This window comes from Pinus tabuliformis, chromosome 5_2, assembly GCF_031772625.1.
Source record: "Pinus tabuliformis cultivar Carrire ecotype Pingquan chromosome 5_2, CPIR1, whole genome shotgun sequence".
NCBI classification, from domain to species: domain Eukaryota; kingdom Viridiplantae; phylum Streptophyta; class Pinopsida; order Pinales; family Pinaceae; genus Pinus; species Pinus tabuliformis.
The window spans coordinates 1038895582-1038918938 of record NC_142306.1 but is presented as its reverse complement, the minus strand read 5'-3'; the positions used below and the strand labels follow the sequence as shown (position 1 = coordinate 1038918938).

The following is a 23357-nucleotide window of genomic DNA, read 5'->3' as shown; positions in this document are numbered from 1 at the left end:
TTCTTAAAAGGCCAAGGGCCTCTTACTAAATCAGCGAATGGAGAAACTCCAAGCTCTTGTAGCGAAACGCTTTAAAGGCAACAAGGTTGACGAATTTTACGTTCAAAGACTTGGATCGGAGAACAAGGCTCTATGCAGCGGTTAAGTAGCTAAAGGATTGAACAATTCGGATACCAAATGAAACGAACAAGGTTCGTGTACTCAGAGGAATGCTCTAAATACCAAATGGAACGAACAAAGTTCGTATACGCAGCAGACTATTTAGAAGATCTGAAATATATCAACATCCATGGACAATAATGTATTATAGAAGAATATTTGAATACAAGTGAGATGGTTGAGTTACAAATGAGGGTCTGCTTTGTATACCTAGGCAGGTACCCTTTCATGAATGTTCATGTCCTTAGGGACATGCCTCTTGATTAACTAATTACTATTTAATTAACTATTCCTTATTATTATTATTATATTGATATTTATTCATAACAACATGACAGTTAAAGGACACAATATGGGGTTATGCACATCCAAGTTGTTCTTCTGAGCCAAGCCATGTGGGGTCTTGTACTAAACATGTTCCCTTCTTGGGAGAAGATCCGATGAAAGGTTTAGTTACTTCTCATAAGTGGGACAAATAAAATTAACTTAAATGAGGACTAGCAGAGAGTTTGATTGTTGACAAGCAAAAGCAAGAATAGAATCAACGAACAAACCTTAAGAATTGCACTAAAAGGTTGAAAACAGGGCTTGATAAAGACTGAATAAATGCACTAGAGTTGAACCATAGGTGTGCTAGAAACACTCAGAGTACTATAGAGAGATAATCAGGCACAAAGATTGCGCCAAGACCTTGATAGGGTGCAATGGGATATGGAGGTGTTGCCGCTGCTACAACACCCTCCAAAAATTTCACTACATTCGAATTTTGGATCCTACTATCACCGAACATCTTTAGGTGCATTTCATGGTCATAACATCTTTTGTTGTTGTAAAACGGCACTTTTGGGTCTCAATCGCACACACTTCACTCGTGGTACTTGGGGATGTGTACAAAGTAGCGTTTTGATGAATATTTATCATTGTTCAAGCTTGTCTAAGTTTTCTTGATGAATCGGTATGAGTCACACGTGGTTCTATGTTTAACTCATCTTGTTTGCCCCTTTTCCTATATCCCAGACTTGGACAAATCTTTGGTTTCAAAGCAAACCCATTGAGGCCAAGAGCGCATGAGCACATGAGGGTGCGCCTCTTACTTCCTTTTGATAATGCTTTTCTGTGGAGTGTAGCTCAAGTGTCTAAGCTTGCTTTTTATGATATAGCATTTATTTACCCCTTAAAGATGAGTCAGTCTCTCACTCATCAAGGTTAGGACATGCAAGGGTTCCTTATGATGATATGGAGCCTCTAGTGCTCAAGAACCGAGTGATGGCTAATGAGGGGGGTAGAGCTCATGCTAGGCTTTTGCCCACACACTAATTTTGTCCTGGCCATCTTTTGCATTTTAACTTTTATTTTTCTTTTGTTGTGGCCATCTTATCCTTTATCTTTCTTGTAGATGCATCAACCTCCAAGGCAAGTTTTCTGGCCCTAAATTGAACCCTCTTGAATCTTACTTTAACTGCATCACCCAATTGGATTGACACTGGTCTCTTCTTTCACCCATTTATATCCCAGAATATCATAATCTTTCTTAGAGTTTCCTCCTTTGAGCCAGAGGAGAGCTGGCCTAAAGTGAGAGGAAGCATTACTGAGGTAAAAATTTTGAGTTCCCCTAGGGTTATTGCAGTTGTTTGCAGGGCTTATATTCTGAAGTGCAGATTTGGGAGGTAACAGGTCCTACAGGATTTATGCTGTTTTGAATGGTTATTGTGCCAGTTAGGTTCATTCTACATACATAGTGATTTTCATAGGAAAGGTCGTCCCTGTTTCCCTACAGATAAATTTAAATTATTTGTCAGAGCAGCTAATATCGAAAGAGCAGCTAAAACTTAAAAATAATTTATTTAAAAATGTATACAATTCTTTTAGATTAGAAGGTAGACATTGAAAATCTGTAGTCACCAATAATATTCTTGTCATATAAATGCTTTAACGTTGAATCGAATATGATGCATTTGGTGGCATGTAAATGGAACTTAAATAAACAAGGGTGAGTATTATATTTATGCAATATTGATAGGTCGCTACTTGATGTTCATCAAAGCAATAGCTTTGTGATCTTTGTGTAATTTTATTATGCTGGAGTTTTCACATAGGAGGAAAGTAAATAAATTTTTTGGCTTTTGTTGTTGTTTAATTATGTTGATGAGTTGTCTACTTCCAAATCATATTGAGATGTTTTTGTTGGTTATTTAGTAGTATTCTAGCTTTTTTCATGAAAACTGTAGAAATAGCTCTCTAACCTCTTTTGTGTTATACAGGCACATGTAAGAGGGCATCAGGTCAGGAAAAATTACAGAAAGATCGTTTGGTCAGTTGGGATTGTTGAAAAAGCAATCTTGCGTTGGAGACGTAAGGGAGTTGGATTGCGTGGTTTTCGAGCAGATAAAGCTATTGAAGATTCATGTGCAAAAGATGCTGATCGCATTGAAAATGATGATTATAACTTTTTGCGAGCTGCAAGAAAGCAAACTGAAGCTGGCGTAGAAAAGGCTCTCGCACGGGTACAGTCTATGATTCAATATCCAGAAGCACGACATCAATATCGGCGAATGTTAGCTTTCAAACAAACTAAGGTAACCACTCTGCTACATAGATAATACCATGGAGCCAGTCATGGTTACATGCTTTATATATATATTTGACCTGTTTATATTACATCTTATTCTGGGGTCATGCTGTGTTCATTAATCTCTAACCTTTGATAAGTGTTTGTGGGTCCCATGTTCACACTTATTGTTCTGTTCATATGGAAGGCTTATTGTGCTTTCCCTATAAAAATTGCCTTTTCCAATCCATCAAATTTTCAGTAACTTGATTACCTTTATTAATTAGATAAGTTAGAAATTTACACTTCTTGTTGTAGTTTGTCAGACATACTTCTCAAACAGATACTATTCAGATCATAGATGGAGTCCAGACCATGTTCAAAAGGTTAGAGGATCTTGGTCTAAGCAAAAACATAATAGAATCATCAACATTTTACTCTGCTTTCTTTGTTCTGGAACTTTACCATATTTTACCTGCACAAGGCTGAAGGATGGAACATCTCTTCTTTTGGTCCCCAGACTTCTCTGTGCATTCCAATCTGGTCCTCACTTAAGTGAAATCACTTGACTTGCTTATCTTCTGTAATCGATGTTGTGTCTCTCCTGCTTACTGTGTCAAGGATATCATTGGACATTGGCATGTGTTTGGATTCCAATCTTGATTCTGGACCACACACAATGCTTGAAAAACTTCTAGTACCATGATTGACTACTTGTATCACATTTTGGCATCTGCTTGTGTAAGTTTTCTACTTGATCATTGAATCCTTCTATCTATGAAAATCTCTTTCTGCAGTCCTATTCACACAACATTATAAATATTGACTGTTTTTGTGTATCTCATCTATCCTTTTTTCACTCTCTCCTCGGTAATGGTAATTCTAACAGTATTTTTAAGAGATTGTTTATTTCTATGCTACAGGATAGGAAATGCCACTGTTTAGGTTATAGTTTGCTAGCCTAAATTATTTCAATAGGCAAAAGTGTTTTGGAGAGCCAAGGGAAACATTTTTATTATGTTCAAAATCCAAATTAATTTACAGCTACCTTCTAAGATTTTACACTATTTTTTTTAATTTTCCCTTTCTCTTTTATTAAAATAAAAAGTCTAGAGACTTAAAGGTGTTTAAATAGTTATACAAAATTCTCTCTGCACTTTAGAGGCTTTAATGGTTACCCTCATGTAAATAGAGGGGAATCACTTCCATTTGTATTATCAATGACACTTCTCTCTCTCTTAAGAAGTGCACGCTAGCTCTCTTGTTTTTTTTCATGGAAACAATGTGATCTTTATTGATTTTTGGTAGCATTAGATGTGCTCTAGCCATGAAATTTGGTGGAGAGGCTAAGGCACATGAGATCTCCAAGACCCAGAAATCATTTTGGAGAAATTCCACCTGGATGAAGAGATACTAAAATAATTAATATTTTTAATGAGTTCCTAAGTCTAAACTTAGGAAAATTAAAATATTAATGTGTATTAATATAATATGGGTGAGAAAGTTATAAGAGTCCGTTGATTAGGGACTTAATCTCGGCCATTTAATCATCAACAGGAAAAATATAAGAGGAGGCTTGAGGATTAGTTGGCGATACACCAAGAGAGATCAGTCAATTCGATTTTTTGGGGCGAGGTTTGCTGAGGAAATCGAGCAAGTGATCAGTTGCAGTGAGGGGCAGTTCGGTAGGAGGCTGAAGAATACATAGCAGAGGAAGTGAATGTGAAAATTTCAAAAATGAAATTCTACTACAACAACTGATTTATTTCACCTACTTATTCTTCACAATAATCTTTATTAATCTTTAGCAGCAATTGCTTTTACATGGAATGATTTTATAGAGAAACTGAAAGAAAACACCTGAGACTTTCCCTTTGTAACTTTCTGACAATCTCGAGACCTTTCTCCCACTCCTGTGTCAATTTGTGTGGCTCAGTGTAGCTCTGAGTAGCTCTGCGTCCCTTTGTGTTAGCCTGTGTGAGGGCTACGTCTCTCCTCTGGACTACGTCTCTCTCTGCACTGTCTCTCATTGTTTCTGTGTCACCTCCTCCTCAGACACAGCCTGTTGCTGATGCCCTCCTCTTCCTCCACCCTGCAACTCTCCCTCTGGAATTGATCTCCTCTTTTGAGAATCGATTTTCGTTGAGATACTGAGTATCTGTCGATGTGTCTCCAAGCGATCCTAAAGTCTTGTCTTATACTTTTCCTATTGATGAATCAACGACTGAGATTAAGTCTCTAATCAACAGCTAAGATTAAAGCAGACTTGATCCTCATCTCTTGGAAGCTTCTCACCCTTATCTTTATTAATGCTCATTAATATTTTTATTTTCCCAAGTTTACACTTAGGACCCAATTAAAAATATTAATTATTTTAATAACTTCTCATCTGGGTGGAATTTCTCAAAACGATTTCTGGGTCTTGGAGATCTCATGTGCCTCAACCTCTCCACCGAGTTTCATGGCTAGAGCACATCCGATGCTACCAAAAATCAACACTACCTCTTAGCGAGGAATGTGCTCTACTAATGCTTCACCATAGAACCATCACACTGATCTTTCGCATCGGTACATGTGTTGATGCTTCGGCTGATGCCTTACATCCCCTGCATTGTTGCTTCCTGTACTATTGCCCATGACACTGCTACTGCCACATCTGTACTGCAACTCCCTCTCAACATGCTGCCTACAGCCCTGCCATTACTAACTGTTGCATTGCAACTCCTAACAATTATCCATTTCTGCTACTGAAATGGATTCTTCATCCTCCCCATCTTCTCTCTAAAATAAACAAACTTTGTTCTCCCTAGAGCCTTGGCGAGGATGTCTGTCACCTGTTCTCCTGTAGGAGTGTACCTCAACTGTACAGCGCATTGTTGGACACAGTTTTTGACAAAGTGACACCTAATATCAATGTGCTTCGACTGATTATGAAACATTGGATTCTCAGAGAGCTTGATGCAATTCTAATTATCACACAAGATCCTGGTCACTTCCATCCTTCCCCTGAATAGATTCACAAGCAATTTCCTAAGCCCTATGGCTTCGCACAAAGTTGTGCTAGCTGCCATATATTCTGCTTCAGTTGAGCTCAGAGCCACGGATTTATGTTTCCTACTACACCAGGAGGTCATTCCTGATCCAATGTTGAAACAGTGCCTAGTTGTACTTTTCCGATCTACTGAACTTCCAGCCCAATTTACGTTAGTGAACCCACTCAACTTGATGTCATTGCCTTGGGTGTACAATAGTCCATGCTCGATTGTTCCTTGTATATACCTAAGAACATGTTTGGCTGCTGCCTAGTGTGCCCTCTTGGGTTCCACCATGAACTGACTGAGGGTGTTGACAGCGTAACAAATTTCTGGCCTGGGATTGACCAGATACATCAAGGACCCTATAAGGTGCCTGTACAAGGTGGGATCAACGACTTTATCTTATGATGCCTCAATCTTCTTTCAATTGGTGATCATTGGAGTAGCCATAGGTCTACAGTCCTGCATCTTGAATCACTTCAAGATCTTTGTAGCATATCTCCCTTGTCCAAGGAAGATCTCACCCTTTTGCTGCCAAACTTCCAACCCCAGGAAATAATGCATATGTCCCTAATCCTTCATGTTGAATTTTGTGGCTAGGTTTTTCTTGCAGTCTTTGATGAGCCTAGATGATCCTATCAGGAAAAGATCATCCACATTTAACACTAGGATTAGAGACTCATTCTCTATTATAAGATAGTAGAGATTAGGGTTTGCATAACTCTTGACGAACCCCATCTTCTACAAGTAGCCATCAATTCAATTGTACCATGCTCTAGGTGCATGTTTAAGCCCTTATAAGGCTTTCTTTAATCTGCATAAATGAGATTTCTTCTCATGTATCTCAAAACCTTCTGGCTGTTCGATGTATACTTCCTCCTACCCTATTCAAGAATGTCGTCTTGACATCCATCAGATGAATCTTTCACCCGATCTGTGCCGCAAGAGATATCACGGTTCTAATAGAAGTATACCTGGCTATTGGGGAAGGTTTCTTCGTAGTCTATCCCTTCCTTTTGAGCACACCCCTTAGCCACAAACCTGGCTTTGTATTTCTCCACACTGTTCTCTGCAACATATTTCATCTTGTAGATCCATTTCAAACCTACCACTGACATGTCTTGAGGCCTAGGTACCACTTCCCAGACATCATTGACCATTATAGAGTTGTACTCCTCCACCATAGCATCTATCCATACTTGATGCTGAACGACCTCCTGAAAACTAGAAGGTTGCCCAACCTGAACTACTAAGGCTTGATATCTGTCTGGTTTTCTTTGCTCCCTTTTATTATTCTTGTGTGCACCAATGAAGTCCTCTGCATCCCTTAGAATCTGTCGGAGTTCTCGGCTCGTTCTTCCACTGGTAGTGGGCACATCTATCAACTCTTCCTCTTCGTGAGATTCCCCCTATTTCGAAGATTTGTCTTTCGGAGAATTTTTGGTACTAGTTTTTCTTGGTTGAAGTGGTTGGATCAACAGCTCGTCTTTCGACTGCTCCTCGGAAGGCATTTCTCGGGATTTCCTGAAAGCTCTGTCCTTTATGAACTTTATATCTTGTCGAACTACTACCTTTCTACTCCTTGGAAGATAAATTATATATGCCTTAGCATTCTCGCTATATCCCACTGGATATCCTTTCTCAGCAGTTTGATTTAATTTCTTTCTTTTTTCCTCTGGTATACGATAATACACTAAACTCCCAAATATCTTGAAATGACTGACTTCAGGTGTCTTCCTGGTGAAGACTCTTTGTAGAGTGATTATGCCAAATGCCCTATGTGGAGTCCTGTTCTGGACATAAACTATTGTGTTGCATGCTTCTGCCCACAGGAATTTGGGCATATCCTGATCATACAACATTGCCCTAGCTGCTTCCACAATAGTCCTATTTTTCCTTTCTGCTCCAGATTGTAGGGAGTTGTCCACTCTCTTCTGATGCCTTCCTTAGCGCAACAATCAGTTAAGTCCTTGTCAGCATACCCTCCACCATTGTTTGAGCGCAACACTTTTATCTTCCTTCTTATCAGCTTCTCCGCTAGAGCCTTGAACTCTTTGAATCGACCAAAAACCTCATCCTTGGTTTTCAGAAAGTAGATCCAAGTCTTCCTGGAATGGTCATCGATGAAGGTGACGAAGTATTCAACACCACTAAGAGCTTTTGTGGACATTGGTCCACAAATGTCTGAGTGTATCAATCCTAGCACACTCTTAGCTCTATTGTTACTTTTGAAAAATGTTGCTTTGACATACTTGCCCAGAGCGCACCCTTTGCATAGATCATCTCGTTCGGTACTTAGCTTTGGAACTCCTGATATTGTTTTCATGAGAATTCTCAGAGCCCCATGGTGTAAGTGTCCCATCCTCATGTGCCATAGTTCATTCAAATCTTTGTCTCCATTGCTACCTACTAGTGCCATTGTTGATTCTAGTTGTAATTTGTACAGTCTGTTACTTCCGATTCCAATCTGGGCCTTCCTTTTCCAACTCGGGTGTTTGACATATACTTTTTCCTTAATGAAGAAAACATCATAACCCTTGTTTTGAAGTTGAGATACAGAGAGTAAGTTCATCCCCAATCCTGGCACATCCAGCGCATTAGTTACTCGAAGCCGCTCTTCAGTTTGAAAGACTACATTACCTCTTCCTACTGGGGTACACTTTGCCTTATTTCTCATGGTGATCTAAAAATTCATTCTTTCTTCTTGATATTTTGAAAAACATTTTCGAATTCCTGTCATATGCCAGGAAGCTCCACTGTCTATGTACCAAACCTCCGAGGAGGCAGAGCTTGCTAGGAAAGTGACTTCTTCTTCCAATCTCGAAGTTAACATAGAATAATTGTGATTCATGTCCCTTGTGCATTCTTTTGGAAATCTGCGCGAGTTCCTTTGAGTTGATGCCTCTGAGTCATGCTCTTGACCCATAGTTGATTTTTTTGATTTGGGGTAGCATCAGATGTGCTCTAGCCACGAAATTTGGCGAAGAGGTTGGGGCACATGAGATCTCCAATACCTAGAAAGGGTTTGGGCAGATTCTAAACAGATCAGGAGATATTAAAATAATTAATATTTTTAATGGAGTCACTTAGGGAAAAAAATATTAATGAGTATTAATATGAATCTGTGTTAGAGTGGTCCAAAAGACATGGATCAAGCCAGATCTAATCTTAGCCATTGATTAGAGACTTAATCTCGGCCATTGAATTGTCAACAGGAAAAGTATAAAAGGAGGCCTGAGGGTCACTTGGAGAGCACACCAGATAATCAATCATTCTATTCTATAAAGCGGGGTTTGCTAAGAAAGTTAGAATTAGTGCTAGGGAGAGCAGCTGAGGGGCATTGAGTACAGAGAAACAGAGAAGGCAGAGATTATGTCGGGAGAGCAGCGCAAGAGCCAAGGAGGGTGATGTAGAGCCAGCAAGGGCACATGCAAGGCCACACAGAGGCAGCCAAGTGTTGCACAGAGCACTAGAGGGGCCAGCGCAGCTGACGCAGGGCCTCCTAGGGCTAACACAGGCCTAGAAAGGTTGACACAGGGCCAACGTGAGACAGAGAGGGGCTGACGCAGTGGGGTTACAGGAGCAGTTTTGTGCGGAAGAGCTACTGAAAGGATTTTCCGGGGTTTCAGCCAGGAGATTTCTCTTAAACTATGAGGTATAGCTACTAAGGAAATTCTTTGTTGGATAGGCCAATTTCAGCACCTAGATTGTACTCTGATATTGCTTAATAAGAAAACCCTCAGATAACTGCACCAGTTTTCCCACATTGGGTTTTTCGGGGACATTGGTCCAAAAATAATGGTGTCATGTGGTGTGTTTGTTCTTGTTTCTTTTAGTTGTTGATCTGTAATATATTGAGCATGCACTGGTGTTTATTTTCAGTATTTACTTTGTAAATAACTTGTTAAAGAAAAATTAACAAGTAGGTAGGAATAAATCAGAAAAAGTGCATGAAGGGTTTCTAAACTATGTAAACTTAGAACTTCAACAGATTTTTCTCTCTTGTTGCCGGATCTCTGCTCTGATACCATCTGAAAATTTCTAAACTAAAATTCTACTGTAGCAGCTGATTTATTTCACCTACTTATTCTTCACAATAAGTTATTTACAAAATCCCTTCAGCAAATATTAAAATAAATTCTATTGCAGTTATCACATAATTACACAGAGAAAAATACATGCATAAGAACCAATCACATCAACACAGTTGTTTTTGGACAATTGTCCCAAGAAAAACCCAATTCGGGAAAACTGATGCAGCAGATGAGGGTTTTATTAACCTTCAGCAACAATTGCTTTTACAGAGAAACTGAAAGAAAACACTTGAGACTTTCCCTTTGCAACTTTCTGACAATCTGGAGACCCTTCTCCCACTCTTGCATCACCTTTGCGTCACTCTGCGTGGATCTGCATGGCTTTGAGTAGCTTCGCGTCCCTCTGCGTCAGCCTGCGTGAGGGATATGTCTCTCCGTTGGACTGTGTCTCTCTTTGCGTTGTCTCTCACTATTTTTGCGTTACCTCCTCCTTAGACACAACCTGCTACTGATGCCCTGCTCTTCCTCCACCTTGCAACTCTCCCTCTGAAATCGCTCTCCTCTCTTGAGAATCAATTTTCCTTGAGATACTGAGTATCTGTCGGTGTGTCTCTAAATGATCCTCAAGTCTTCTCTTATACTTTTCCTGTTGATGAATCAACGATCGAGATTAAGTCTCTAATCAACGACTAAGATTAAAACAGACTCGATCCTTGTCTCTTAGAAGCTTCTCACCCTTATCTTTATTAATGCTCATTAATATTTTTATTTTCCCAAGTTTACACTTAGGACCCCATTAAAAATAATAATTATTTTAATACCTCTTCATCCAGGTGGAATTTCTCAAAATGATTTTTGGGTCTTGGAGATCTCATGTGCCTTAGCCTCTCCACCAATTTTCATGGCTAGAGCCCATTCGATGCTACCAAAAATCAATAGTGAAGTGTTGGGAGAGACAATGTAGGCCCAAGAAGGGCTGACGTAGAGGCAGCAGGGCTTGACGTATAAGTCGAAGGAGCCAGCACAGAGGACACAGAGGGCTATAGAGGTAGACGCAGAAGCTGTAGAGGCTGGCGCAGAGGACGCAAAGGGCCTTAGAGGTTGTGTTGGGAGATTTTGTGGGGCAGACTGGGAGCTGATCAGTAGATCCCTAGTCGGAGAGGGTGATGTAGTTCCAGAGCAGTGCTTGGAGTAGCTTTCGTTGTCTAGCACAAGGAACAACCAGAGTCATTGTGGGGTTGATCATTCGATTGCTGATTTGCCGAATATCTGTCTCCAGAGAGAGGTACTACTGCCAAGAATATTCTCTGATGGGTGAGCCATTTCTGGCACCTTAATTGTATACAGAAATCTGCTTAATAATAAAACCCTCTATATGTTGCACCGGTTTTCCTGCGTTGGGTATTTTCGGGGACGATTGTCCAAAAATAATAGTGTCTCTTGTGTTATTGTTTATGTTTACTTTAGTACATGATCTGTATATCTGTGAAGGTTGCATTTTTGTTTACTTCGATATTTATGCAATTAAATAACTTGTTAATGTAAAGAACAAGTAGGAGATAGTAAACTAGAAATTGCAGTAGGGGTTTCTGATGTGTTAGATTCAGAAATTTTCACATGGTATCAGTGGGATTGTAGATCAAAGGTGACTGAAGACACCAACGGAGAAAATCTAAGAATTTGCAGCAGAGAAGCAGTTGTCCCGAGAGATAGCGTTGTTCCAGAGCCAAAGACGCAGAAGGAGAAGTGACGCAGTGCCTGTGTTAGCACTTTGAGCTAGGAAAAGGTGATGTAGTAGCTAGGAGGAGCCCAAGTAGTAGCTGCATCATCTATCTAAGCCAACGCAAAGGTAGAGGGGAGCAGATCAGGCCTACGCAGTGCCAAGTCATCTTTCTCAGCCAGGAAGGATTGACGCAGTTGCCAGGAGGAGTTGATCCAGCTCTCACTGTGATTGCACAGAGTTAGAAGGGTTGAGACTCTTCAATTGTCGGGGCTAAGGGAGTTGAGAAGATTTTGATTTGAGGAGCTGGTGGGACGTAGTTTTTGTCAGTGCAGAATAGTGTCTAAGGAGACTAAACCAAGGTAGAGGGAAGCACTACCTCGACAGGTTTCTAGCCAAAACATCTAGATCATGGTTATAGCGGCAAAAGAGGATTGGAGAGGAGTGATTGGACAGTTGGTCGGAGGATTTCCGAGAGGCAAATCAGGACTTAGAGGGAGTCTAGAGAAGGGGAGCAGAGATGGCAGTGAATGGATTGAGGGATCAGGACAAATTGTACAGAGCTTCCAATTTTGTCATCTAGAAGGTCAGGATCATGGAAATCCTAGGTAAACATTGCATCAAGGACTATGCCTTGAAAATAGTTGTTGTCCCAGTTGACCCTAATGCAAATGAGAAGTATGAGGAGGTCGAGGCAAAGGCGAAATGCATGATTCTAGATGGGGTCAAGGATCATGTCATACCACATATTGCTGAGAAGAACACAACAAGGGAGATGTGGCAGACGCTGACCACCTTATACCAGGGCTCTTCCATGCAGCGGAAGATGTTATTAGAGAATCAGTTGAGGTCATATCAGATGCAGAAAGGAGAGGAGATAGATCCGTTCCTTCTCAGGTTGCAAGGAATTTGCGACCAACTTACTTCCGTGGGGTCTACACCAGATCCAGAGTTCATGGTCAAGACTGCTCTGAATGCAGTCTCTGAGGACTGGGAGATGTTTGTCCAAAGCATTTTGGGCAGATTGACTCTCCCTAGTTGGGAGGAGATGTGGTAGGTCTTCAACAGGAAGAGCTCAAGAGATTGACCAAGGCAGGGAGTAGCAGTAAGGGAGTTCGAATCAAGAAAGAGGAGGAGGAGGATGCAGCTCTAGCATCTGCGGGACAGCAGGGGGTTCAGAAGAGGAAGAAGAAAGATATCTCCAAGGTCAAGTGCTTCAACTGTGGGGAGCTGGGACATTATGCATCTCAGTGCCCCAAGAAGAAAGGCAAGGGAGAAGCTTTCGACTCAAAGGCTGCTCTAGCAAAGGCAGAGAAGGATGTGGATACCGATGACGATTGTGCCATGAGTGCTCATGTGCCTCTAGAGAAGAGGTGGGGAGACATAGGGTTGTAGTCAAGAGAACTACATGCGCGGGCAGGATCCTTGAGGTGTCCAAACTCTTGGATCACATACAGCTACAGGAGCCCTTAATGACAGTAGCATGATGACAGGTGTCGGGTGTAGCAAGGTGTGATGGAGCGACAAGGCAATGCTAGAGTGCAAAAGTCTGCAGCAGCAGTGCGAGAGGCACAGAAGAGGTTGCAACGATGCAGTGGATGTAAGGCACCAGCCCTAACATCAACACAGAGTACCAATGCGAAGGATCAGTGTGATGCTTCTATGGTGAAGCATTACTAGAGCACATTCCTTGCTAAGAGGGAGTGTTGAGTTTTGGTAGCATCAGGTGTGCTCTAGCCATGAAATTTGGTGGAGAGGCTAAGGCACATGAGATCTCCAAGACCCAGAAATCGTTTGGAAAATTCCACCCGGATGAAGAGATATTAAAATAATTAATACTTTTAATGAGTTCTAAGTCTAATCTTAGAAAAAATGAAATATTAATTTGTATTAATATGATATGGGTGAGAAAGTTCTAATAGACTATGATCAAGCCAGTTCTAATGTTAGTTGTTGATTAGGGACTTAATCTCAGTCGTTGAATCGTCAACAAGAAAAGTATAAGAGGAGGCTTGAGGGTCAGTTGGAGATACACCAAGAGAGATCAGTCAGTTTGATTTTCTGGGGCAAGGTTTGCTGAGGAAATTGAGCAAGTGATCAGTTGCAGTGAGGGGCAGTTCAGCTAGAGGCCGAAGAATACATAGAAAAGAGGCACTGAAGTGCTGGGAGAGATAACGCAGGCCCAAGAAGGGCTGACACAGAGGCTGTAGGAGTTGACACAGAAGTCGAAGGAGCCATCATAGGGGACGTAGAGGGCTATAGAGGTTGACGCAGAAGCCGTAGTGGCTGACACAGAGGACGTTGAGGGCCTCAGAGGTTGCGCTAGGAGATTCTGTGGGGCAGACTAGGAGCTGGTCAACAGATCCTGAGCCGAAGAGTGTGACGCGGTTCCAGAGCAGTGCTTGGAGCAGCTTTCGCTATCCAGCACAAGGAACAATCAAAGTCACTATGGGGTTGATCATCCGGTTGCTGATTTGTCGGAATATCTATCTCCGGAGAGAGGTACTACTACCAAGGATATTCTCTTAAGGGTGAGCCAATTCTGGTAGCCTAGTTGTATTCAGAAATCTGCTTAATAATAAAACCCTCTATATGTTGCACCGGTTTTCCCGCATTGGGTTTTTCCGGGGACAATTGTCCAAAATTAACGGTGTCCCTTGTGTTATTGTTTCTGTTTACTTCAGTACATGATCTATATATTTGTGAAGGCTACATTTGTGTTTACTTCGATATTTATGCAATTAAATAACTTGTTAATGTAAAGAACAAGTTGGAGATAGTAAACCAAAAATTTGCAGTAGGGGTTTTTGATGTGTTAGATTCAGAAATTTTCACAATCTTGGTGGAGTGAATTGTCTTGGGAGGGATATTTTTGCATGAGGAGACTATCTTGGATTGATGAAGTGATTCTTGATTGAATGGTGTAAGTTCGTTGTTGATTTTCTTCCATTTTTCATGCAAATTTACGAAATTAGGGTTTCTTTGTACCATATTAAAAATTGCAAAATCTTTCATGAAATCTTGTTTCTTTATTCTTTGCAAAATTAGTCTTTCAAGAATCCATTAAAGGAAATTTGTGTATGCTCCCTTTGATCTTAAATCGCGACTTAAAAAAAGTCGCTAGGTTTTCTAAGTGCAACTTCTTAGTCTTCCACCCCCCTTATCCAAGTTGCTCTATCTTTGACTTGCCCATCACTGACTCCATATCCCAATTGAGAGAATGCACTAGACTAGCTTGTAGTGGTCTTTTTAATTTTTTCTTTTCTCTTCAATTTATGGTAACTAGGCTTAGGATTAGCATAAATTAGCATTTGATAGCAATTTATTATCTATTTGTTATTTCCCTATTCAAAGGAATTGCATGTAATTAATATAAAAAATCCAAATATAGCACTAATTGTATGTTTTAACCCAAAAATTACGGTTGGTGTTTTGATGATTATTGTTGTCATATGCATTTTCAGTCATAAAACATCATTGTCTACGTAACCCTTGCTTGCCTCTCGAATAGTCTTTGTTCATGTATTCCCTACCTTGTTAGAGGTGGCTAGGTAATCAACCGTAATAGGTGCTTCCAACCCCTAAAGGGGGGTGACATTTCCAAGGTCAACCCTTCAATTCATGTGTTAGTAAGAATGTTGGCAACAGAGGGGAAAGACTTCATGGCTAAGTGCCATGGCCATGGGACTAGTTGGCGTAGGTCCACATCCTAAGTGCTATAGATGTAATGTAGGGAGCAATCGTAGAAGCATGAGTTACCTCTTTCCTCGGCCTGCTTTTTCCACCCCTCTAGTGTGCCTTTTACTTCTTTTTTATAATGCTTTGATATGGAGCGTAGCTTAGGTGTCCAAGCTTTCTTTTTATGATATAGCATTTATTTACCTCTTGAAGATGAGTTAGTTTCTCGCTCATTAGGGTTGAGACATGCAAGGGTCCCTTATGATGATATGGAGCATCTAGTGCTCAGGAACCAAGTGATGGCTAATGATGAGGGTAGAGCTCATGCTAGGCTTTTGCCCATGCACTAATTTTGTCTTGGTCATCTTTTGCATTTTAATTTTTCTTTTTCTTTTGTTGTGGCCATCTTATCCTTTTATCCTTCTTGTAGTTGCATCAACCTCCAAGGCAAATTTTTCTAGCCCTAACTCAAGGATGTGGATGTATGAGTTCCTAGTCCTAATGAACCAATGATGGTTAACCTAAAGGATGGATGTAATATCATGGGAATGGTGAAAAGTGGCTAGTATGGAATGGTTATGGACACGCTACTTCAATCCAAGTTTCCCAAGTAATGCCCTTACACTAACCGTAAGGTCTTAGAGGAGGTCTTGTTACCACTCAAACTAGCAGGGGACCTAAAGGGGATCCCTAGAGGGGGTAAATGCTATAGACCGAGGGCAACAAATGGAGACTTAACCCACTGTCAGCTTAGATAAGGCTCCCCACTATTTACCAACTGTCACTGATGGGAGGAGACTCGATATATATGGAATCAAAAATGAAGGATGAATTGACAAATGGATATAGAGTGGCCCAAATAATCCCTTTCCACAAGAGTTTGAAGAATGGAGCTTGCTTGCTTTCTAAGCAAGGTACAATGTCTTCTAGGAGAAGGATGGGAGGATTTGAAGGTTAGGCTTAGGGAATATGACTTGTGAGAGAGTTTTCCAATCCCTGAAATCCTTATTGAAATTGGTATCCTGGATGGTTCTTGAAGATTTGTCTTTTCAAAGGAATGGGACCACACGGGACCAAGTGGACCTAACCTAGGTTAGGAGGTAAGAGTTTAGCAACCAACGATATTCTTAACCCAGATAGGAAGGGGGAAAGGATCAAAGAAAGGATTTTCACTTAAAGGTGTTGATTTGATCCTATGAGGCACTAGCCTTGGGGATACCAGGGCAAAGTTTGATCTCAGAGCTAGGGCTTGGCTTTTCTCACAACTCCACTATCGGAATGGCTTCAAAATTGGAGGAGGCCTTGAGGAGACACCAGCGCAGGGGATACTAGGAGATCGAACTTTTTGGAGGGCTATTTTGTCGGGAAAATGATGCCCTAGGTGACCCAACCTAGCTAGACCTAGGAAAAGGTGAAAAAGAATTGATTTAGGGTGACCACCTCTTGGTAGATCAATGCCTTAGTCTTGGGAGAATGGAGTCTATGATAAATATGAATGAAGACTTCGTTTCTTAGTCAAGGAGGCCTTAAGACTACCTCGCTAACCTTCTAGGGCAAAGGGAAGCAACCTTACAGCTTTTATACTTCGACTTGTAAAAAGAGATGGCTTATCAAGATGAATTCGTTGATAGAATTATCCCTAGGAAACTTCATTCAAATTACATAGCCCATACATTGAGAGATGTGATATAGAGACAAAATTCCACAATTGAAGTAGTAAATGCATACAACAATTAGTCCTAAAAATAGCGAAAATCCCAATCCAATGTATATGACAAAGTAAAACAAGAATAACATTAAAAGCATGTACTTACATGTAATATAACATATCCAACCATCCACATTTTGACAATAGAGAAGCTCCAAGACAAGATAAACCAAATCCACGCATCAAAATTCATCCATAAAGCTCCAATTCATCCTCCAAGAAAAAGTGTGAAATTCTCAAGACAAAGAAGAGATCCAATCCAAAGTGATGATGAGAAAATGAACTCATCTCACTTGTATTTATACACTAATGAGGAGTTTGAATTAGTCTTCGTGGCTTACATAAGCCCCAAAAATAAAATGATGTGCTAATAATCTAACTTTTGGTGACAAACCCACCAAACTTTAACTTGATGTACTTATGATTGATTTTTCTTCTTTTGATTATTATAGTGTTCTTATCATCAAACAACTACCAAAACATGAAGATCAATAGAGCAAATGGACACAAGATGTAGGCTGCTAACTAGGGCCAAAACCTCTCCTACAGAGGAAAACCCACAAAAAATTCTTCTCTTCTTATAGATCTTCAAATGACGAATTCCAAGACCCTTAGACCCAAAAACTAAGATCCCTCCAAGACCAAGTCAACCTTCCTTCTTGATGAGCTTGCCTTCTTAAAGTCAAAACAAGTCGAACCTTCTTCAACATCTTTCAGCAACACATTTCGGCCCTCCAACAACCACTGCAACTTTGACCTTCCAAAAACTGCTGCAACTTCACACGTGTGGGTGATTAGGGCTCCTTTCAGTCTTCTCTTTTCTTCACTTGAGTTGCTTCTTCCTTCTAGGCTAGTAGACCATCAAATACACTTCCTTACTTCAGATTTTAGGTCCTTCTTGAGAGATCAGAAATTTCTTCCTTGTCGCTACAGAAACCCTAGCTTCTTCTTCGCACGTGTGAGAGAAATAGACACAAAAACATCAAATTTTGACTCTACTTGTTGTCTTCTAGATTTTCCTTGACCTTTGCTTACCTTTTTGACTTCTTTCTTGTCGTGATCGAACTTCCTTGTTTTGTCTTCTTCAAATGAGATCAAATGCTTCTTATATATAGGCTTCCTTGGAGTACGAATAGCCCTCAAAAGGGTCGACTTCTTCTCTACAGGCTGACTTGGTCTTGGAGGGATATTTTTGAGACATTTGACTCAAAAATAATTCTTTTTATTTGTTTCAAAATGCCCAGTAGGGTCTAATACATGTGACTATGACTCTTTTGACTTCTTGACTCTATGACAAAACCTAGAAGCACACAATGGGTGCTTTGACCTAAAAAAAATGATTTTGAGCATGAAACCCCATGCTTTATAAAATGACAATAATAACTTTCTTTCTCTTTTATATCAAATACATAAAATCAATAGTACATAAAATATTATGAAGACTAAACCTAGTTACACATTTCAACGAGATTCTGCCCAATGCTCTACCTGAAAATCCCCTAGAAACATTTTTTAGATTGTTAACCAAGTTTGACTTGACTGTAACTAGCCACCAAGTGCTCTAATTGAAGAATAATCCAAGTGGCGTGAAATCCTCTAGTCATGCTCTACAATCTAAGACTAGGTTGACATTTTCACCACTAGGACCACTTTGCATTGGGAACTATGCACTACCTTGGAAAGCATGAAAGTCGTCATTTGAGGTTCCTATGTTGTGAGAGTTGTCATGAGTAATACTCCACCAAGGCCAAGGTCACCTACAAACTTTATAGACGTTGACCATGTGGAATGACATAGGTGCACCTTGACGCAGGCTAGACTGGCCCATACACTGGCGATCACCCCTATAAACACAAGCCTCCCATAAAACCATGAGTCTTCATGAGAAGCCTTCCAAGGTCCTCCAATTTGGTTAGGGATGAGATTGCCAATATGAAGTTTCAAGGGATAGGGCATGGTTCAACCAGTGATAATGAATACATATTCAAACTAACAAGAAACAAGTCTAGGGGTGTTGGAAATACTGAGAGGGGGGGGGTGAATCAATATTTCTTACAATTTTTATTCTAGTGATTGCCAAAAGCATATATAGATATGTATATGTGTACACAGAACATAGAAACCAACGGCTGGAATAAATGCTTTTATTAAAAAACTCAAGACAATACAATGAAAGAAATACAATATAAATATATATCTGACCGTGGATAGTTGCCAAACTCCAACTTGGACTTCAGTGAGGCTCCAACCTCCAGAGCACCAACTCTATTTTGCAGTGGTTCTGCACTTAGGAGCACCTACCCCTAATGACTTTAGTCTTGTTCAGTTCTGAGGCTCCAACCTCTTGGGCTCCAACCCAATCTTAGTATCAACTGTTTTGCTGCAGTTTTCTGCACCCAACCCTGCTGAGCTTCTGCCTTTCTCCAGTTCTCCTGCTTCTCTGGTCTCTCCTGCCTCTTGCCTGTTCTTCGGCTTCCTCTCTTACAGATTATGCATACATTCGCAACACTTCACCTTGTGTTTCTGTTTTTATGTGTTTCAGGCACCTCTGACTGATCGTTTCCACTTTCCACCGCCTTTTTGGCTTCCTCCTTGGTCGTTGTAGATTCCTCTGCCTCGCTTGATCCTTCGGCTTCCCTCCACAGTCGTTGTGGCTTCCTCTGAGCTGTTCGAGTTCACTGCCATCCGATCATTTATCAAGCGATCCGACGACGTTAAACCTCTCTGCCATTCTCCTGTCACAACAGTCGGAAACCCGTGCGACTGAACCCGCACCGTTCGATCATCGCATCACTATCCGACGGTCTCCGCAGCTTTCTTCACGCGTGTTAAACGTTGTTCTCTTTCCCACCATTGATCGCATCCATCGCGAAATCTAACGGTAGTCGCAAGCCCTGATCATGCGACTTATGCGCGTGTTAACCCGCGGGGGCGGTGTTAAACCCCACACACTTTCCTTGTCATCTGACCATCCGTCGCACGATTGGATGGTAGTTGCAAGCCCCAATCGCACGACTTGCGCGCACGTTAACCCGCGGGGGCGGTGGTTTTTGTCTGCCACGCGTCGTGATCTTACGGGATCGCGCCATCGTATACGGATACCGCCGAGCCCCGGTAAGTGGTGTGGGGAAACCGCCTGCCGCCCGAAACCGCTGTTCTCCCGTGCGTTAATCTTCGTGCGTCTTCCGCCTCCGTCAACCGTCAGATCTGCCGCGTCCAGATCCAACGGCCTTCGTTCCTCCATCCATATTTCCTCCCGATACCTCCTTCTGATGCGATCTCCACTATTGATTTATATGATCCGACGGCTCACGATGCACTCCAAGCTTTTGTCCTTTGTCTTCCTCCCCCGCAAACCATCGGCTATTCGGTAGGTAAATTCCACCAATTTTCCGAATCTTAAGGTCATGGATCAACCAGTTGATGGAGGTATCAATATCCAGAATTCCATTTTTTTCAGTAGTACTTAAATGGGGAACTACAAATTTGATGCGGAGTTTGCGTTGCAAATATGCAACAACAACATCCACAGAATCATCCTCACGTATAGAGATAGTTTTTGTCTTCTTATTGTATGGGCGTCCAATGTGACTCATGATTATGAGCCTTCCACCTCGCTCCACTATGTTGTACATAGTTGGCAGAGTCACGTCAATTCTATACTAATCTAGTACTTTCCCTTCCTTGACGACATTGTGATCGACTCTGAGAAGAACGACTTTGTCTTTGAGATCGCCTCCTAGAACAGAGGCAACCTCAGATCGAGCTTCATTTGCTCCGATGGCTCTGTGTGCTCCTCTTCTTCGGCTCTGTGTGCTCCTCTCGTCTCTATCTGCTCCTCGAATATTGCCATATTGACATCAATGACAATCTGTGTCCAACAATCTCCCCCCTCGTTATTGATGGCAATATTCTTTTGCTTTCTCCCCCTTTGACATCAATGGCAAAGGGATGCATATGGACTCCCCCTGTCAAACTGCTCCCCTTGTCCTACTACATCTTTATGAATGAACTCGAGTGATGATAAAGAAATAACCCCCATCTTTTGACGCAGATGTTCGAATGCTTCTCGAGGAAGAGGTTTTGTGAAAATATCAACTATTTGCTCCTTAGTACTGATATATTCTAGGAAGATGTTTTGTTCAGCTACTTGTTCACGGAGGAAATGATACTTGATTGGTATGTGTTTGGTTCTTGAGTGCATCATAGGATTTTTGCTGAGACTGATAGCACTTGTGTTGTCAAAATAGACGGAAATTGGTTGATCTATACACATGTCGAGATCTTTTAGAGCTTCCTTCATCCGTAGTATCTGAGAACAACAGTCTGCTGCAGCAATATACTCAGCTTCGGCTATGGATAATGATATGGATGATTGTTTTTTGCTGAGCCAGGATACCAAACAATCTCCTAGGAAGAATGCATTTCCATTAGTGCTTTTCCGATCATCTATACTTCCAGCCCAATCAGCATTGGTGTATGCAGTTACAGTCAGTGTTGAGTCCTTTGGGTAACGAAGACCGAAATCAGAAGTTCCCTTCAGATATCTGAGAATTCTTTTTACAACTAATAAATGGGATTGTTTGGGAGCAGATTGAAATCTTCCCACCATTCCTACTGCTTGGATTATGTCTGGTTGTGTAGCTGTTAATTATAGAAGGGCTCCAATCATTGACCTGTAATGAGTTGCATCTACTAGAGGGGAGTCATCATCTTTGCTCAGTTTGCAGTTTGTCGTCATAGGTGTGCTCATGGGTGCACAATCCTCCATTCCATATTTTTTGAGCATGTCTTTTAGATATTTGGTTTGAGATATACATAATCCTGCTCTATTTTGAGATATTTGAAGTCCAAGGAAGTGGGACAGCTCTCCTATCATTGACATCTCAAACTCTTTTGACATGTTTTGAGAAAATTCATGGCTCATTTCATCATTATTACTAGCAAAAATCAGATCATCGACATAAACAAGAGCAACTAGTAACTTACCTTGATCTGTTTTTATGTATAGATTGCTTCCAGCCACTCCCATTTTGAAGCCTTGTTGTTGTAAATAGTGATCCAGTATTGCATACCAAGCTCTAGGAGCTTGTTTCAACCCATATAAAGCCTTTTTCAACTTACAAACTAAGTCCTTTCCTGCTATTAGATCAAAACCTTCTGGCTGCTTCATGTAGACTTCCTCCTTGAGTTCCCCATTTAGAAATGCTGATTTCACATCCATTTGATAGATTTTGAATCCTTTTGAGCAAACAAATGCCAAGAACATCCTGATAGCTTCCATACAGGCCACTGGTGCAAATGTCTCTTCAAATCCAATTCCTTCAATTTGTGAATAGCCTTTGCAGACAAGTCTTGCCTTGTTTCTGATAACCTATCCTTCCTCATTCCTTTTATTTTTGAACACCCATTTGGTTCCTATTATGTTTTTGTCTTTTGGACGAGGTACCAGCTCCCATGTCTTGTTCTTCTCAATTTGGGTCATTTCTTCTTCCATGACTTTTACCCAATGAGGATCCTTGCTTCTGCAAATGTTTCTGGTTCTATCATGGATTCTCTTGGGTGTGATTGTTATCCTTCTTCGGGTCTGCACACCTTCATCTCTATCGCCAATGATCTACTCTTCTGGATGATGGCGTTGGACATACTTCATCTTTATAGGGGTATTAGGTGGTTCTCTTTCCTCTCCTTCTTCTTCTTCCTCTTCTATTTCTTCCACTTTAGGTTCGTCTTCTTCAATGAGAGAGTCATCTTCATGTTCTTCAATTTTCTTTTCTGGAAGATCTTCATCAATTTTTACATCAATGCTTTCCACTATTTTCTTCAGTCGATAATTGTAGCACTTGTAAGCCTTGCTCCGTGTAGAGTATCCAAGAAATATCCCTTCATCAACCCGAGAATCAAACTTTCCGGGTGAGCCATCATTTATTTTTATGAAGCACTTGCTTCCAAAGATCTTGAAGTACTTCACTGAAGCAGGTCTTCCTTTCCATAGCTCATAAGGAGTTTTTTCACAATTTGGTCTTAATTGAGTTCGATTCAAGGTATAGACAGTTGTTCCTACTGCTTCTCTCCATAATTTAGGTTGTAAATCTGCTGCTAATAGCATAGTTCTTTCCATTTCTTGGACCGTTCGGTTTCTTCTTTCAACTACCCCATTTTGCTGAGGTTTTCTGGCAGCCGAGAATTCCCTTTTAATTCCATGAATATTACAGAACTCACTAAACTCGTTTGATGTGAATTCTCCTACTCTGTCTGTTCTGAGGCACTTAATTTTGAATCTTTTTCATTTTCTACAAGGGCTTTTAGATTCTTAAAACACTCAAAAGTTTCAGATTTATACTTTATGAAATATATCCACATCATTCTAGTATAATCATCAACAAATAACACAAAGTACCTTTCTCCTTGGAGTGCTTGATTTCTAGTTGGCCCACATACATCAACATGGATGATCTCTAAGGGCTTCGATGTA

General features: G+C 40.8%; 1 protein-coding gene across 1 annotated transcript in view; it reads left to right on the top strand.

The window, feature by feature from the left end:
* LOC149162776 (calmodulin-binding transcription activator 3-like) overlaps positions 1 to 23357 on the top strand; it is a 351577-nt gene that overhangs the window by 294049 nt on the left and 34171 nt on the right. Inside the window, exon 11 of the mRNA XM_089437389.1 lies at positions 2421 to 2735. Coding sequence (XP_089293515.1) covers positions 2421 to 2735 — 315 coding nt within the window. The remainder of the gene's footprint in view (positions 1 to 2420; positions 2736 to 23357) is intronic.